Source organism: Schistocerca nitens, chromosome 9 (genome assembly GCF_023898315.1).
Source record: "Schistocerca nitens isolate TAMUIC-IGC-003100 chromosome 9, iqSchNite1.1, whole genome shotgun sequence".
NCBI classification, from domain to species: Eukaryota; Metazoa; Arthropoda; class Insecta; order Orthoptera; family Acrididae; genus Schistocerca; species Schistocerca nitens.
This window is the reverse complement of record NC_064622.1, coordinates 291,050,320-291,070,007: the sequence shown is the minus strand read 5'-3', so window position 1 is coordinate 291,070,007 and position 19,688 is coordinate 291,050,320. Positions and strand designations below refer to the sequence as shown.

At 40.2% G+C, this 19,688-nt stretch overlaps 1 protein-coding gene across 8 annotated transcripts in view; it reads left to right on the top strand.

The window, feature by feature from the left end:
* LOC126203386 (RILP-like protein homolog) overlaps positions 1-2,133 on the top strand; it is a 178,825-nt gene extending 176,692 nt beyond the window's left edge. For 5 of the 8 annotated variants that reach the window (XM_049937685.1, XM_049937690.1, XM_049937689.1 and 2 more), the window contains one exon: positions 102-2,133. In XM_049937685.1, the coding sequence (XP_049793642.1) occupies positions 102-222 (121 nt within the window). In that variant the 3' untranslated portion in view covers positions 223-2,133. The remainder of the gene's footprint in view (positions 1-101) is intronic. The other 3 variants (XM_049937691.1, XM_049937688.1, XM_049937686.1) reach the window with 1 other exon arrangement.
* Positions 2,134-19,688: the final 17,555 nt, after the last annotated feature.

Genomic DNA, 19,688 nt, shown 5'->3' with positions numbered 1-19,688 from the left:
TGCCTTTAAATTGCAAATGCTTCATTTGATCCTATCAAACAATAATTTTTACCTCAAATATTTTAACAGACTATTATAGTTAGTTTCTTTTTATCTTTCAGTTTTCGGAAGCTCCTTAGTGACAACAATGGTTCGTTCCTTGGTGCTGCTCCAAAACGAAGTCTTTCATCACTGTCCAAGATGGCCCTATCTAGCACTTCAGATTGTAACATACCATTGTAATAGAGTTGTTGATCCTTCATTTACTGCTTTATTTCCTAGATATATTGTTGATATTGCAGGCAATATTGAACTCTGCAGGTTTCATGAATGAAGATGTGTGTTTATTGAAATTTGAGTGAACAAAAGACCATCTCAGAGATAATCAGAAGTATGTTCCAACTATATTAATAGCATTTTGGTCAATACCCACTGTCTGTGTGTAGGGAAATACGGAATCTAAAATGTTGTTAGTACTGAATAAGTAGATAAGAGTATTACAACAAATGTGGTTTATCTTTCCACACATTCCTTTCTCTTTTGTTCAGTTGCTTATTGTTTCAACAATTTCTTATGAAGTCGTAAAAATGCTGTGCTCTCTTGGATGTTTGTTTTACAATCATTTGCCTGAATATTCTGCTTAATTCTTGCTTTTAGATACTTTTAAGAGTTCAGAGCATATATATTTTTATTTATACGCGTACATTACTTCAGTGAGTATAAAACTGAAAAGAAAAGCTGAACCATTTTAAACTGATAGTTGGTGTTTTAAATGTTGCTGCATGTGTCTGTGGATTCATATCCATTCCCAGTATTGTTACTAAATTGATATTTTATTTATTTTTTCGTAAATATTCAAATTTATAAATACATCGTATGTATCTGTAGAATATATTTCCAGATAAGTGTGATAAGACATTCATTGGTAGATCTAGTTGATGACATGTTTTTATAGACTGGTTTTTATAATTGCTGGTGCAAGTCTGTTTCCTTTGTTCCTGTCAAACATGAACAGAGAACTTTGTCATCTTGTATAGCTGAAAAAAACTTTTCATTTGTCTTTGTTGCAGTTTAATTTACATATGTACACTCATTTATAGTTAAACTGCTACTTTGTACATACCATCATATATTGTAAATATGCTAAATCTCTTTGTGGCAGAATGTACTGCCATGTACTGCAGAAGGCTTAATATATAATAATTTGTATATTGATACACTGATGTGATAACTTTTTTATCCTTTTGTATTTTGGATCTGATAACTTTATTTGTGTAATACATGATTCAGTGCTACTGTTTTAAGTTGATTAACTGTATTGAAAATATTATGGAAAATATGCCATTTCTTTAGAAGAATATACACTAAATTTTGTCATGACATACACTGCACATTAGAATTATGGTGATCTGAAGAAGGTGAATGACTTTTAGAACTTTTCGTATATGTTATGATGAATAGATAAGACCTGAAATATGTATCGTTGCAGGTCTCATAAAAATGTTGTACACACACAAATATTTTTCCTGAAAGTTTTGTGATACAGGGTACATGAAAATACTTGAAATTACTTAAAATTTTTGACATTCGTTTATCTGGTGTTCTTGCTTTTTCGTTGTGTACAGATACAGTCTTCATATTAAGTGTGCCAATAAGAGTCACTATTTACAGTTGTTCTAAGGTGGCAGAAACCAACACTTTGTCACTCAGCAGATTGTGTACTGCTATACGTTTTGGAATGTTCGACATTAAATAAGAGCATTTAGAGTGAAGTATACTGATAGAGATTGTAGCAGTTTGTTATATTTGTTTTTGCAACAAGTGTTTCTGTAAATGTTAGTGTTATGCAAGTACTTTTAAGCTAAATGTTTTACAAAAAATTGACCTTTTTGTAACTGGATACTGAAAAATTTGGTTGTATAGGTACTAAAACAGGCATTTGTGCAAATAGGAACAGTGATGGTAGATATGTTGTGCAAGAAAGCCCTTTCTTCAGAAGGATCAAGATTCTCATATCCAACAATAAATGGCATTTTTCCTATTTTAAAATTATCGATGAGTTAGAAATACAATCTTTTAGAGACAATTATTCTGTACTGAAAATTTTAACAGATTTTATGGAATTATCTACAAATATACCTGAAAAAAAGGCAATGCTGTAGATTTGAACACCCTATTCAGTGCATAATTTCAGTTCTGTGCATTCAGTCTAACTTGTTTCAATGTAAGTTGGCTGACCAAAAATATATGGATGTTAAAAAACCACTGTCAGTTTTGTTCAGAACTATTTCCTCTCCAGATGGCTTCATTTTATGAAGAAACTTCTTACCCTTACGGCATCATCTACCTTATTTTATGTCTAATTCCACTTCATATTCAGATCATACTTCCCCCCCCCCCTCTAATTTAACTGCTAATTTACTCTCAAAAGAAATAATTAGAAACAGTAAAAGACGAAATGATACTCTCTTTATTGCCAAATTAAACGGAGATAATTTTGTGATACATCGAAGTAGTAGCCCAGTACTAGTATGTGTTTCCCTGCACTAGACAAATCAAAGCAGTTATGACAGACCATCCACAACCAGTCCACCAATGGCTATCTAACACACTGTAATTCAAATTGTTTCATCAATTGTTTTGGTAATTCTTTTGTGATTGAACTTTCTGCAACATTCCATTGTTTAGTTAACAATGCATAAAGTACTGCAGCACATGAGTCAGTTGTAAAACGACTTCAGAGAAATGCAAGCGTTTGACTCTACAGAAAAAGCATGTTACTGAGGCTGTGTGAAAAGTGTAGAGTTGGGAGAGGGGAGAGCTCATATCAAAGGATGTAGTGAGTATCTTTAGGATTCTGTCATCCACACTACTGACAATCCTGAATCAGGAAGATCGGATTGCTGGAAATGTACCATATGGAGAGAGGAAGTGCGCCTGGCAAAATGAGTTCACACATCTTGAAGTGTAGAGGTTAAAACATAGCTGTCGGAGTTTATATGCCTGAAGAAAATAGTAAGTCATTCCCTGTTAGCCTGGGCATCGAAGCGTTTTCAGCTATTGAGAAAAATACGTAACAGTGAAAATAATCAATTTTTGACAATATAATGTAATTGGATAGACAAAAAAATATACTCACCAAGTGGCGGCAGGAGGACACACAAAGTTTTATGTATGCAGGCTTTCGGTGCCAGTGGCTCCTTACGGCAGAAGAATTGAATAGGAAGGAAGAGGGGTGAAGCAAAAGGACTGCAGAGGTTTAGGAAAATGGATAGAGTTTAGAAAAGTCACCCAGAACTGGAGCTCAGGAGATACTTATCGGACAGGATGAGAAGGAAAGACTGCACCTGACGAGGTATGAAAATCTGAGCTCAGGTTTTCAACATTGGGTGGGGTAGAAAAAAATAATATATCTGAGAGACACTCGAGGGGAAGTATAAATATCTCACGAAGAGCTTCTATGTAAATGACAAAAAGTTCACCACTTCAAGACATGGCTTTTTTATGAAAACAGTTGAAAGTTAAGCTGTGATAATGGGTCGTGAGTCATTATTTTGTGGGTAACTCCATCGATAGAGCACTTGCCTGCAAAAGACAAAGTCCAAAGTTTGAGTCTCAGTCCAGCACAAAGTTTTAATCTGCCATGAGATTTCGCTTGTGGAGTTGGTCTGGTCTCAGGAATGTATGTATTGCCAGTTTGCCATCTTGCTCCCGTCCTTGGTATCCGACTTTATTATTTATAATGTAGCTAAAAGAAAGATTGCTATTTACCGTAAAGAAGACATGTCAAGTTGCAGACAGCCACAATTAAAGACACTTACATATAGCTTTCGGTCCCAACCTTCATCAGTAAAAAAAACACACACACACACACACACACACACACACACACACACACGCGCGCGCGCTAGCACACATCATGCACACATGACCACCAACTCCATGATCTCGAGCTGGAATGCAACTATCACATGGCATGCAAGCAGCAATCCGGAGGGGATGGGAAATGGGAAGAGAAAGGGTTAGCAGTGTACGGGTGGGAGAGAGATGAACTCTGTCTGGTGGAGTGTGCAGCGACAAGACTGCCAACAGGTGCAGTGTCAGGAGGTTGTGGGGCAGGAGGTGAGGAAAACAGGAGCCAAAAAGGTCTTTTATGGTAAGCAGCAATCTGCCAGGTGAGGCAAATACTTACGACCACCTTCCCGCAGCATATTGGTCCATTTGCAGACAACAGGGACCGATGGCCTTTGTAGTTGGTCTCTTCAACCCCCACAAACCAACCATCCAGCAGACAACAGTTTCAGTTAATGGTCATATAGATTCTAAAGACCTTGTTATTTTATCAAAGACAAATGGCAGTTTGTGTGTGTTGTGTGTTGTGTGTGTGTGTGTGTGTGTGTGTGTGTGTGTGTGTGTGTGTGTGTGTGTGTGTGTGTGTGTGTGTGTAAAGTGGAGGTTCACGACATCAGAGATTGCGCTTGATAGTATCTGTTAAACCTTCAGTACAAGTGATACCTGACAAAACTGTTGATCTGAATTCTAGTAAGGAAGCATTATAAAGCTGTCATATTCAGCAGTCATCATATATTTAGGAAGAACTATTTGTTCAGTTGCAGTTTTTTGTGACATAATAGCCATGATGGTAATGTGATGCCAGTTGTGTAACAGTGGCAGGTTTCATACAGCTCTAGGTGAATGTCAACCTTATGAAACTGCCGCCACTGCCAGCTTGTGTAAGGGCTTTCAGAGCAAATGACAATACAGCATACTCTTGGTGTTTGTCATTTCCTGACACTGTCATCAATATAATGTGAGAGAGTCATCTGATAAGACAATTTTCATTGTTCCTCAATATCAATACTTCTCCCTGTTCAGTGCATACAGTGTTAATAAAATGATTTCTTAGCAATGTTCGTGACTGTTCTGCAATTTTCTTTCTTCATGTGCTTCCACATGACCCGTTGTTGTTGTTGTTGATGATGATGATGATGTGGTCTTCAGTCCTGAGACTGGTTTGATGCAGCTCTCCATGCTACTCTATCCTGTACAAGCCTCTTCATCTCCCAGTACCTACCGCAACCTACATCCTTCTGAATCTGCTTAGTGTATTCATCTCGTGGTGTCCCTCTACGATTTTTACCCTCCACGCTGCCCTCCAATACTAAATTGGTGATCCCTTGATGCCTAAGAACATGTCCTACCAACCGATCCCTTCTTCTAGTCAAGTTGTGCCACAAACTCCTCCCCAATCCTATTCAATACTTCCTCATTAGTTATGTGATCTACCCATCTAATCTTCAGCATTCTTCTGTAGCACCGCATTTCAAAAGCTTCTATTCTCTTCTTGTCCAAACTAGTTATCGTCCATGTGTCACTTCCATACATGGCTACACTCCATACAAATACTTTCAGAAATGACTTCCTGACACTTAAATCTATACTCGATGTTAACAAATTTCTCTTCTTCAGAAACGCTTTCCTTGCCATTGCCAGTCTACATTTTATATCCTCTCTACTTCGACCATCATCAGTTATTTTGCTCCCCAAATAGCAAACTCATTTACTACTTTAAGTGTCTCATTTCCTAATCTAATTCCCTCAGCATCACCCGACTTAATTTGACTACATTCCATTATCCTTGTTTTGCCTTTGTTTATGCTCATCCTATATCCCCCCTTCAAGACACTATCCATTCCGTTCAACTGCTCTTTGGAAGAGCTCTCTCTGACAGAATTACAATGTCATCGGCGAACCTTCTCCATGGATTTTAATACCTACTCCGAATTTTTCTTTTGTTTCCTTCACTGCTTGCTCAATATACAGATAGAATAACATCGGAGATAGGCTATAGCCCTGTCTCACTCCCTTCCCAACCACTGCTTCCCTTTCGTGCCCCTCGACTCTCATAACTGCCATCTGGTTTCTGTACAAATTGTAAATAGCCTTTCGCTCCCTGTATTTTACCCCAGCCACCTTCAGAATTTGAAAGAGAGTATTCCAGTCAACATTGTCGAAAGCTTTCTCTAAGTCTACAAATGCTAGAAACGTAGGTTTGCCCTTCCTTAATCTAGCTTCTAAGATGAGTCATAGGGTCAGTATTGCCTCACGTGTTCCAACATTTCTATGGAATCCAAACTGATCTTCCCCGAGGTCGGCTTCTACTAGTTTTTCCATTCTTCTGTAAAGAATTCGCGGTAGTATTTTGCAGCTGTGACTTATTAAACTGATAGTTCGGTAATTTTCACATCTGTCAACACATGCTTTCTTTGGGATTGGAATTATTATATTCTTCTTGAAGTCTGAGGATATTTCGCCTGTTTCATACATCTTGCTCACCATATGGTAGAGTTTTGTCAGGACTGACTTTCCCAAGGCCGTCAGTAGTTCCAATGGAATGTTGTCTACTCCGGGGGCCTTGTTTCGGCTCAGGTCTTTCAGTGCTCTGTCAAACTCTTCACGCAGTATCGTATCTCCCATTTCATCTTCATCTACATCCTCTTCCATTTCCATAATATTGTCCTCAAGTACATCGCCCTTGTATAGACCCTCTATATACTCCTTCCACCTTTCTGGGTTTCCATCTGAGCTCTTGATGTTCATGCAAGTGGTTCTCTTTTCTCCAAAGGTCTCTTTTATTTTCCTGTAGGCTGTATCTATCTTACCCCTAGTGAGATCAGCCTCTACATCCTTGTATTTGTCCTCTAGCCATCCTTGCTTAGCCATTTTGCACTTCCTGTCGATCTCATTTTTGAGACGTTTGTATTCCTTTTTGCCTGCTTCATTTACTGCATTTTTATATTTTCTCCTTTCATCAATTAAATTCAAAATATCTTCTGTTACCCAAGGATTTCTACTAGCCCTCGTCTTTTTACCTACTTGATCCTCTGCTGCCTTCACTACTTCATCCCTCAAAGCTACCCATTCTTCGTCTACTGTATTTCTTTCCCCCATTCCTGTCAATTGTTCCCTTATGCTCTCCCTGAAACTCTGTACAACCTCTGGTTCTTTCAGTTTATCCAGGTCCCATCTCCTTATATTCCCCCCTTCTTGCAGTTTCTTCAGTTTTAATCTACAGTTCATAACCAATAGATTGTGGTCAGAGTCCACATCTGCCCCTGGAAATGTCTTACAATTTAAAACCTGGTTCCTAAATCTCTGTCTTACCATTAGATAATCTATCTGAAACCTGTCATTATCTCCAGGCTTCTTCCATGTATACAGCCTTCTTTTATGATTCTTGAACCAAGTGTTAGCTATGATTAAGTTGCGCTCCGAGCAAAATTCTACCAGGCGGCTTCCTCTTTCATTTCTTAGCCCCAATCCATATTCACGTACTACGTTTCCTTCTCTCCCTTTTCCTACTATCGAATTCCAGTCACCCATGACTATTAAATTTTCGTCACCCTTCACTATCTGAATATTTTCTTTTATTTCATCATACATTTCTTCAATTTCTTCGTCATCTGCAGAGCTAATTGGCATGTAAACTTGTACTACTGTAGTAGGCGTGGGCTTCGTATCTATCTTGGCCACAATAATGCGTTCACTATGCTGTTTGTAGTAGCTTACCCGCATCCCTATTTTCCTATTCATTATTAAACCTACTCCTGCATTACCATGTAGTCACCTGACCAGAAGTCTTGTTCCTCCTGCCACCGAACTTCACTAATTCCCACTGTATCTAACTTTAACCTATCCACTTCCATTTTTAAATTTTCTAACCTACCTGCCCGATTAAGGGATCTGACATTCCACGCTGTGATCCGTAGAACCCCAGTTTTCTTTCTCCTGATAACGACATCCTCTTGAGTAGTCCCCGCCTGGAGATCCGAATGGGGGACTATTTTACCTCCGGAATATTTTACCCAAGAGGACGCCATCATCATTTAACCATACAGTAAAGCTGCATGCCCTCGGGAAAAATTATGGCCGTAGTTTCCCCTTGCTTTCAGCCGTTCGCAGTACCAGCACAGCAAGGCTGTTTTGGTTAGTGTTAAAAGGCCAGATCAGTCAATCATCCATACTGTTGCCCTTGCAACTACTGAAAAGGCTGCTGCCCCTCTTCAGGAACCACACGTTTGTCTGACCTCTCAACAGATACCCCTCCGTTGTGGTTGCACCTACGGTACGGCTATCTGTATCGCTGAGGCACGCAAGCCTCCCCACCAACAGCAAGGTCCATGGTTCATGGGGAGGGGGGCCACATGACCCAGACCCTTTCATTACCTCAGTTGTGTGATCACTACTTATATTGTGGTGCACATCTTTATATTTGATGGGTTTAGTGATTTGTGTGTGTGTGTGGGGGGGGGGGGGGTCACTACTTTCACCTGACGTTTTCAGCTGAGCACAGACTAACAGACTTGCTTACTTCTCTGTTCACAGTAAATGTAAAAAGGAAAACCTATGGGTAATACAACTATTTAATTCTTGTAGCACCAAAAAGGTGAGCAAAATAGATACTGCTGTCATTGTAAATCGAAAAACAACTGAAATAGTGAAAACTACAGGAAGCTCCAGGTCCTGATTGTTCTCTATGATTCCATAGCACATCTGTGATTGAGTTAGCCTTCTTTCTACTGTAATATACCAAAGACCCTTCAAACAAAACAAAAACTGTGTGGAGTGTTTGGAAGAAAGCATAAGGTACACCCATCTACAAGAGGGCAACAGAAGTGATGCACAAAACTACCATCTAACATCCTTGACATCTATTTGTTGTCGAATCTTGGAGAATACTCTGAACTCAAATGCAATGAGGTATCTTGAACAGAATGACCTCTTCCATGCCATCAGCACGGATTCTTAAAAACACACATCATGTGAAACTCAACTTGCACTTCTCTCACATGACAAATTGCAAGCTGTGGCTCAAATCAGTGTGGTAGATGCAGTGTTTCTTGGCATTAGAAAGGTATTTGACTCAGTATCCCACATTTATTTATTATTGAAAGTATGATCATATTGTGTATCAGGGAACTGGATTGAGGATTTCTAGGTGGGGAAAACACAGCATGGTACCTTGGATGAAGAGTAATTCACAGATGTAGAATACAGTGTTGTACACTGAGGTGACTAAAGTCATGGGGTACTTACTAATATGGTGTTGGACCTCCAGTTGTCGAGCTAAGTGTAGCAGCTTCCATGGACTCAACCACTCATTGAAAGTCCTCTGCAGCAATACTGAGCCATGCTGCCTCTACAGCTGACCATAACTGCGAAAGTGTTGCAGGTGCAGTATTTTGTCTACGAACTGATCTCTTTATTATGTCCCGTAAATATCAGATAGGATAATTGACAGGTAATCTGAGTGGCCAAATCATTCACTCAAATTGTCGAGAATGTTCTTCAAACCAGTCACAAAATATTGTGGTCCGGTGACATATTTGGGAACATGAAGCCCATGAATGGCTGCACATGATCTCGAAGTATCGAAACATAACTATTTCCAGTCAATGATCAGTTCCTTTGGACCAGAAGACCCAATCCATTCCATGTGAACACAGTTCATGCCATTAGGGAACCACTACCAACTTGCAGAGTGTCTTGTTGACAACTTGGGTCTATGGCTTCATGAGGTCTGCACCACACTCAAATCCTATCATCAGCTCGTGCCAGCTGAAACTGGGACTCATCTGACCAGGCCACAATTTTCCAGGGGTCTAGGATGCAACCGATACAATCACAAGCTCAGAAGAGGCACTGCAGGTGATGTCATGCTACAAGCAAAGGCACTCGCATCAATCATTTGCTGGCATAGCTTATTAACACCAAATTTTGACACACTGTCCTAAAGGATATGCACCTTCTACATCCCACACTGATTTCTACCATTATTTCATGGAGCAATTTTTGAGAACATGTCTCTCTGGAGCACATTGGTTTAATTATTATTTAAAATTGAGTATAAACATTCATAGTTGCAATTCAATTTTAAATTTTATGCACTGTTGCGTGTCTGTTAGCACTGGCATATCTACAATAACACTGCTGCTCTTGGTTGTTAGGAGATAGCTGTTGGCCACTGCATTGCCTGTGGTGAGTTGTAATGCATTAAATGTTTTGGCTTTCTCGACACACTCTTTTTACTGTGCGTCTTGGAATATTGAATTTCCTAACAATTTCCAAAATGGAATGTCCGATGCGTCTAGCTGCAACTACTATTCTACATTCAAAGTCTGTAGGTTCCTGTCATGTGGCCATAATCACATTGGAAACCTTTTCACATGAATCACCTGAGTACAAATGATAGCTCTGCCGCCAGCCGCGGTGGTCTCGCGGTTCTAGGCGCGCAGTCCAGAACCGTGCGACTGCTACGGTCGCAGGTTCCAATCCTGCCTCGGGCATGGCTGTGTGTGATGTCCTTAGGTTAGTTAGGTTTAAGTAGTTCTAAGTTCTAGGGGACTGATGACCACAGCAGTTGAGTCCCATAGTGCTCAGAGCCATTTGAACCATTTTTGATAGCTCTGCCAAAGTGCCACACTTCTATACCTGGTGTACACGATACTACCCCCATCCGTATACGTGCATACCGCTATCCCATGATTTTTGTCACTTCAGTGTGTACTATTCCAGACAAGTGATGTCTCCCTATGTCTTCTTACCAATGAGAAATATGTGTGAAAGAAAACTGTAAATTTAGGTGTCATAAGTATAGAGATCATTAGGGATAGTTATTTCGTTTGCATGTGGTGAGTCATGCTGAGGGACGATGCGTGTACGCAAGATGAGACAGTGATTGTAGCAGTTTCACAGGAGGAAATACATGCTTGGACAGGAAAACAGAAGTTGTGGGAGTCGCCGATCTGCTCTGAAGAAGCATCGAAGTTGTCAGGTGATACAGATACTTTTGACAATAAAAGTTCCACTGTTTAAAAAACAAATGGAATGTTATTTTAATATTCATTATTTGTTGGTAATCCATGTTTGAACATTATACATACACATCATGAAATTGATATCATCATCAAGAACTTCCATCATGTTAATGTCAGCATATGGCTAATTGATGCAAAGAGACTTCTTACGTTATTCTAGAGAATGAGATTTTCACTCTGCAGCGGAGTGTGCGCTGATATGAAAACTTCCTGGCAGATTAAAACTGTGTGCCCGACCGAGACTCGAACTCGGGACCTTTGCCTTTCGCGGGCAAGTGCTCTACCAACTGAGCTACCGAAGCACGACTCACGCCCGGTACTCACAGCTTTACTTCTGCCAGTACCTCGTCTCCTACCTTCCAAACTTTACAGAAGCTCTCCTGCGAACCTTGCAGAACTAGCACTCCTAAAAGAAAGGATATTGCGGAGACATGGCTTAGCCACAGCCTGGAGGATGTTTCCAGAATGAGATTTTCACTCTGCAGCGGAGTGTGCGCTGATATGAAACTTCCTGGCAGATTAAAACTATGTGCCCGACCGAGACTCGAACTCGGGACCTTTGCCTTTCGCAGGCAAGTGCTCTACCAACTGATCTACCGAAGCACGACTCATGCCCGGTACTCACAGCTTTACTTCTGCCAGTACCTCGTCTCCTACCTTCCAACGAGGTACTGGCAGAAGTAAAGCTGTGAGTACCGGGCGTGAGTCATGCTTCGGTAGCTCAGTTGGTAGAGCACTTGCCCGCGAAAGGCAAAGGTCCCGAGTTCGAGTCTCGGTTGGGCACACAGTTTTAATCTGCCAGGAAGTTTCATATCAGCGCACACTCCGCTGCAGAGTGAAAATCTCATTCTGGAAACATCCCCCAGGCTGTGGCTAAGCCATGTCTCTGCAATATCCTTTCTTTCAGGAGTGCTAGTTCTGCAAGGAGAGCTTCTGTAAAGTTTGGAAGGTAGGAGACGAGGTACTGGCAGAAGTAAAGCTGTGAGTACCAGGCGTGAGTCGTGCTTCGGTAGCTCAGTTGGTAGAGCACTTGCCCGCGAAAGGCAAAGGTCCCGAGTTCGAGTCTCGGTCGGGCACACAGTTTTAATCTGCCAGGAAGTTTCATATTCTAGAGAAGTTAAAATTGTGGTCCAGAGTCTCCTAATATCAACAGAAGTGCAGTCAGGTTACAAGTCTGAAATCAGCCTTACAAAATGTGATTATCAAGAACCTAAGAAGTAAGAAGAGTAACATTAATGTGTTCTATAACAGTCTCTCAAAAACATCACATTTGTGTCACTCAATTGCATGACAGTGATAGTTATTGCAGGAAATACAACAAAAACACAAACTGTGTAAGAGTCTAATGGTTGTTGTTGTTGTTGTTGTTGTTGTCGTCGTCGTCGTCGTCGTCGTCGTCGTCGTCGTCATTGTCATCGTCTTAAGACCAGACACTGGTTTGATGCAGCTCTCCATGCTACTCTATCCTGTGCAAGCTGCTTCATCTCCAAGTACCTACTGCAACCTACATCCTTCAGAATCTGCTTAGTGTATTCATCTCTTGGTCTCCCTTTACCTTCCACATTGCACTCCAATACTAAATTGGTGATCCCTTTGTAGGGTGGTGGGTGGAAATTTCTATTGTTGCCGTTCTCATCACAGGCTCTCTAACTACAATGTCGGCAACCAGAAAGTGATCCGCAAAAATGTGATGCCTGTAATTAAAGTTCACTGTGCCCACTCTGATTGGGAAATAAAGTTATTGGTCATTGAAGTTCATTACGCTGAGGATTTAGGATGTCTGGGACTAATAGGAAATGCAGTTTACTATAACAATTTTCACTATATTCTGAAAATGATAAAGCATAAAGTTCCAGACAAAAGTTTACCCAAGCAATGCCACTATCAGCTCTTGTACTATATGAGCTGTTCAGAGTCTATTGCTCGGATCCTGTTATACCTAGATAACAAAACTGTTCAATAATCATTATCAATGTAAATTTTCAAAGTGAATGCTCGCCAAAATTTGATGTTAATACTAATCAAATGCCACGCTAGTAATGATAGACGGTCTGTCCTGCAGTGACACATGAAAATATGACATATGCAAACAGAATAAATCACTGAAGTCGTTCCTCAATTAACACTTTACCACAATGCGAACTGTTACGTGTATACCGAGTTACATAATACGGCATCCAAGGCTGTTCCTTGCAACTGCACAGACGCGACGCAGCTTCCGACACGGAGTGTGCGCTGATACGAATCTAGAAGAGAACTGGGGCCTGAATCCAGCCCACAGCGCTCTTATTTATATAGCTGTGGTGCAGACTGCTGAAAGCCCAGCCGACAAAATTTGCCTTCCTGACAAGCTGCTGGGGCTAGTAGAGCACCACTTCAAATTACTAAATAATTAAGTGCTTCATTCGCTGAAGGCTGATGAAGCTCTCCATTTAATTGTGCAATCAGCACACAGGTAAGTATCTATAATAAAATTCTGATGTGGCTAGGTTAAATACTTTTAGTTGCACTGCATGCAATAGATGAGCTCTGAACTTGCCCTTTGCAGAGACGCTACAGCTATAGTTTTATAGCTACCTTTTGGAAATTTCTCACATCTTTGTTATTATAGTGTGTCTCCATTCTACCTACATCCAAACATCCTAGCTGTATCTAATCACTTACTTAATCTATCTTGCTTCCGTACGTTTAGGACACAAAAACAGAAAATCATGAATTTCAACCAAAATATTACTTTGTGAGATCCAGCATGCTGTTTCCATTAAATTACAATGAAAAAGGAATCTGAACATAAATTATGAAGTTTCTAGCTCCTTCCTGTTGCGCCGATGATTTTTATGTAGAACGTCCAAATTTCGAAAACTGTTAAAGTTAGTAAACTGAAACTTAACACATTATCATTTTAACATCACTCCTGACATGCTATTAACTTTTCAGATTATTTACTTTACGTTTAAGGTATTGTGCAACATCCATGACGTCATAGTTAGTTACAGCGGACTAGGCTGGCACACAATGGAAAGCATGTGAATTCTATATAGCGTGAGTAGGCTGCTTCCCTACACCTTGATGTCTCAGAACATGTCCTACCAACCAATCTATTCTTCTAGTCCAGTTATACCACAAATTACTCTTCTCCCCGATTCTATTCTGTACCTCCCCATTAGTTACGTGATCTACCCATCTAATCTTCAGCATTCTCTTCTTGTCTAAACTATTTATCATCCATGTTTCACTTCCATACGTGGCTACACTCCATATAAATACTCTCAGAAAAGACTTCCTGACACTCAAATCTGTAACTGATGTTAACAAATTTCTCTTCTTCTGAAACGCTTTCCTTGCCATTGCCAATGTACATTTTGTATCCTCTCTACTTTGACCATCATCAGTTATTTTGCTCTCCAAATAGCAAAACTCATCTACTACTTTAAGTGTCTCATTTCCTATTGCAATTACCTCATATCATCTGATTTAATTCGACTACATTCCATTATCCTTGTTTTGCTTTTGTTGATGTTCATCTTGTATCCTCCTTTCAAGACACTGTCCATTCCATACAGTGTCGTCAGCAAACCTCAAAGTTTTTATTGCTTCTCCATGGATTTTAATTCCTATTCCAAATTTTTCTTTTGTTTCCTTTACTGCTTGCTCAATATACAGATTGAATAACATCAGGGATGTGCTACAACCCTGTCTCACTCCCTTCCCAACCACTGCTTCCCTTTCATGCCCCTCAACTCTTATAACTGCCATCTGGTTTCTGTACAAATTGTAAATAGCCTTTTTCTCCCCTTATTTGACCCCTGCCACCTTCAGAATTTCAAAGAGAGTATTCCAGTCAACATCGTCAAAAGCTTTCTCTCAGTCTACAAATGCTAGAAATGTAGGTTTGCCTTCCCTTAATCTATCTTCTAAGATAAGTAGTTGGGTCAGTATTACCTCACCTGTTCCAACATTTCTATGGAAATGGAAACCATATAGAGTGATAAAAGCAAGAAGTAGGAGACAAAAATTGATACGAAAGATTACTGTATGAGAAGGTTTATGGAGAATACCCTATTTTATGGTAAGAATTATTGTGAAACTGTGCTGTTGTCCTTAACAACCAGATAAATAACCAGTTTAAGCAAGAAAATGCATATATTAATACACACACTGAAAGGCTGTTATCATGAACAAATTTGCTGTTGATGACAGGCAATTAAAAGTTGCATCATTACATTTTACAAAGATTTTTTAAGATGACAAAATGGAAGATAGTGGTTGCTTTGGCATACAATAGCTAATTGTGCTGGGGGAGCAGTAATTGTACAATGATTCCCCAGTGCAAGAGACAGTGGTGCAACCGCCTCACGGCATCACCAAGTTGCAGCAGCACAGTGCAGTCTACATTACAATGCTGTGTTGCACAGCAAAGCAGGGTGAACGTATTTACTACAGGGTAATTTTTATTTATTTTTAATGTTTAGTCTTATGTGAAATTATGTGTTGAGTGAAAATTGTTATTGTCCAAATATTATTTACATTGTACATCAGTATTAACAAGAAAGAAGGAAAATGTTTAAGAGGTATTTCTGACATGAATGGTAAAGTGGGATAGACAGTAAGTATATAAATTTAAAGCTCTGGTTAAAGTCTTACTGTTTTAGAACATGGTAAAGATTCAGATGAAGTAACTGAATCAGGTTCTACTTCCACAACATTAGAACAATTTTAAATGATTTGATTGAACAAAAGGTACAAGAAAGATAGTCGGTACAACTCATTCATCAGTTGATCTGGAAAAAACAGAGGTATAATTTCAAAACTTTTGGAGGAACTAGATAAACTGGTGAAGAAGTTAAGACAAAGAAATGTGATGAGAGTTATGGTTTTCAGAAGAGACAGGTAAGTAAGTTGACATATTTTTCATATTTTCATTCAGTAATGTCATATGGAATAATGTTCTGGTTAACTCATCTTTAAGACCAATGTTGAATTTTGCCTGACTCAGTTAATTCATCCATCCAACCATTATCCACATCCACCCCCTCACCCTGCCCCCAAATGATCTGCTGTTAACTTTCCAGAATTTCTTAACCTCGTGCTTCCCTCACCATATCGTCCAAATCCCTCAACATGTGAGCTAACTTTACATCCTCAGAAAGAACCACAATCCATCACCTAAAAACTGATCCTGACCTTATAATCCTACATGCTGACAAAGGCTCCACCACTTTTGTTGAACCCTAAGGATTATGTGGCAGAAGGACTCCACCAGCTGTGTTTCATCCACCTACAAATCCTGCCACATTGACCCCATTCCAGAAATCCAGCAGGATCTCCAGTTTCTCATCCAATCCTCAGGCCCATCTCAAGACCTCTTCCTGGAGTCCATCTCTCCCCTCAGCCCTACCCCTCCCCACACTCATACCTCGTACATGATTCCTAAAGTCCATAAACCCAACCAGCTGGGATGAGCCGTTGTGGCTGGTTGCTGTGCCCCACTGAGATCTCTGCTTTCGTAGACCAACACATTCAGCCTATACCTGCAACCTACCCTCCTATATAAAAGATACCCACCATTTCCTCTACTGACTCTCCGCAGTTCCTGTTCCTTTACCACATGGTTTCCTGCCTGTCACTATTGATACCACTTCCCTTGTATACTTACATCCCTGATGCTCATGGCCTTGCTGCTATTAAACACTACGTTTCCCAATGCTTGATGAATTCCAAACCTACAACCTCCTTCCCAGATTCCATGGCCAACTATATCCTCACCTACACCTACTTCTCCTTTGAAGGCATCACGTACAATCAAATCCGGGATACGGCAATGGGCACCCGCATGGCACCATCCTATGCCAACCTATTCATGGAGCATCTTGAGGAATCCTTTCTAACACTCAAAATCTCAAACCTCTCACTTGGTTCAGATTCATTGAGGACATCCTCATGATCTGGATTGAGGGTGAGGAAACCCTGTCCACATTCCTCCCGAATCTCAAAACCTTATCCCCCCATTCTCTTCATCTGGTCCTGCTCAACCCAACAAGTTACCTTCCTCTATGTTGACTTCCACCTCAAATATGGCTGCATCAGTACCTCTGTCCATATCAAATCCACCAACCATGAGCAATACTTCCACTTTGACAGCTGCCACCCATTCCGTACAAAGAAGTCCCTGCCATACAGTCTAGCCTCCTGTGGCCATCAAATCTGCAGTGACAAACAGTTCCACTCAAAATGTACCAGGGGTCTCACTGAGGCCTTCATGGGCTGTAATTACCCTCCAAACCTTGAACAGAAACAGATCTCCCATGCCTTCTCACCCCCCCAACTCCCAAAGCCCCACCGTCCAGCCACAGAGCAGCATTCACCTAATGACTCAGTCCCCTTCACCGCAATTTTGACCTCCTTTTGTTGTTCCCTGTAATGAGGAATGTCCTACCCATTATCCTTCGTGCCCCTCCCACAGTGGTATTCCACCACCCAACAAACCTACACAATATCCTCATCTATCCCTACACAAGCCTTACTCCCAACCCTTTGCCACATGGCTCGTATCCCTGCAGTAGACCTAGATGCAAGGCATGTCCGTACATCCTCCCACCACCATCACCTACTCCAGTCTGGTTACAAGCACCACATATCCCATCAAAAGCAGGTTTACCTGTGAAACCAGTCATGTGACCTACAAGCTAAGATGCAATCTCTGTGCTGCATTCCATGTAGCCATGACAGCCAACAAGCTGTCTGTCCACATGAATGGCCACTGGCAAACAGTCATCAAAAAACAACTGGACCACGCAGCAGCGGAGCACGCTGCTCACCACAACATTCTTCATTTTAATAACTGCTTCACAACTTTTGCTATCTGGATCCTCCCTACCAACACTAGCTTTTCTGAACTTGGCAGGTGGGAACTGCCCTACAGTATATCCTATGTTCTCGTAACCCTACTGGTCTTAATCTTCGTTAGTCATTGCCCTACACCCACCGATACCCTTCCCTGTTCCCACTCCAGTGCTGCACAGCCCTCTGTTCCACCAATGCACTCATAGTCTTTTTACTTCTCTCCTTTTATATGCTCCCACAAGCAGCACTTTACCCTCACCTCTACCCTGTTATCTGTCACCCTCCCCAGCCCAGTCACTTTCTTATCCCCCATCACCCAGACTGCTACTCCCATCATGCGCTGCTGCTCTCAGTCTGACCTCGTCAGCCTGAGACTGTGGTCATGTGTGTGAATTGTGTTTGCACGAATGTTGTGTATGTGTGTGTTTTCTGCTAATTTCAATTATGGCCTTTTTGGCTGAAAGCTTACATGTGTGACAGTCTTTTTGTTGTGCCTATCTGAGACTCAACGTCTCCACTATACAGTGAGTAGCAATTTATTTATCCTTTTCCTAATATTGTCATTATTCCGTCCATTACTTTCCATTGTTTGGTTTCATCTATGGGAAAGAAAGTCTTCATTGTGCAAAAACGTGCCGTAAGAATAATGTAAGGTGCCCACCCACGATCATCTTGTAGGCATCTCTTTAAGGAGTTGGTCGTTCTGATTACTATTTCGCAGTATATTTATTCCCTCATGAAGTTTGTTGTAAATAATCCACTACAGTTCAAAAGGAACAATGCTGTACATAATTTCAATACTATAAGGAAAAATGACATTCATTACACCACATAAGGTTGTCTTTAGCACAAAAAGGAGTACATAATGCAGTAACAGAAGTTTTTGATCACTTAACCAGTGATATAAAATGTCTAACAGACAGCAAAGTAAAATTTGAAAACACACTGAGAAAATTTCTCCTTGATGACTCCTGTTCCATAGAAGAAATTCTATTCCTGTAAGATGTAAAATGTGGTGGCTACCATCTCACAACATCTGTATATCTTTTTTTGGGGAGGGGGGATCCAGAAATGTTCAGAATGTAGCCATATGTACAAATTAATTTTCAATGTTAATGCAAAATGACTTGTTCCACATTATCACGCAAAATGTCCATGGAACATAAAACTAAGTAACTAAATATAAACCAGCAGGGGGTGTCCAATATACATATTTTTAAGAGCATTTTCATAATTACTGCCAAAAGTCTTAAGCTAACTCTAGGACATACTGCAGATTGGGGAACAGCTCATTTTGAAGAATTCACTTTATTGAATGACTTCCAACAAAAAAACATAAGAAAAATGAGCACTTTAATTATTAAATTTTGTAATAGTAGTTGGGATAGTTATAATAAGTGTAAAGAATGGCATTTAAAAGGGTCAAAATACTATATTAGTCGACAGGGATATGTTATCGTGGTTTTACAAGTGTTACTGAATCATTAACTTGAACAGAAGAGACAGATATCTTAAATAAGGATTGTGGAGACTATGATCAAGGGGAAAGCTTATCGACCTGCGAATAATAGTGTACAGTGGTATCTTCCAGAATTTCAGCACAAGAGTGAGAATAAATATTCAAAGTTTAAAAAACAAAATTTCAACAGAGTAAATAACCAATTTCATAATAGGAATCAAAAATTTAATTCAAGAAATGTAAACAATGACTATGTGAATAGAGTGATACAATGGACAGGCCTTTTCCAAACCAGTCAGCAGAAAACAACTTATGTTCTGGAGTAGGTTCCAGGCTTCAGGATATATAATTGGAACTATGGGCCCTCACATAGAAAAAGTGGTAGGTCTCACATGTCCTATATCTAGTTTTGAGTGGCTACTTATGAAAGAGAGAACAAACCCAGGAAAGAAACAAGTAACATCTATTGTATCTGGTGGGATTTTTGGAATAGATGTTTATATTTGTTTAGATTCTGGTAGCAAAATACC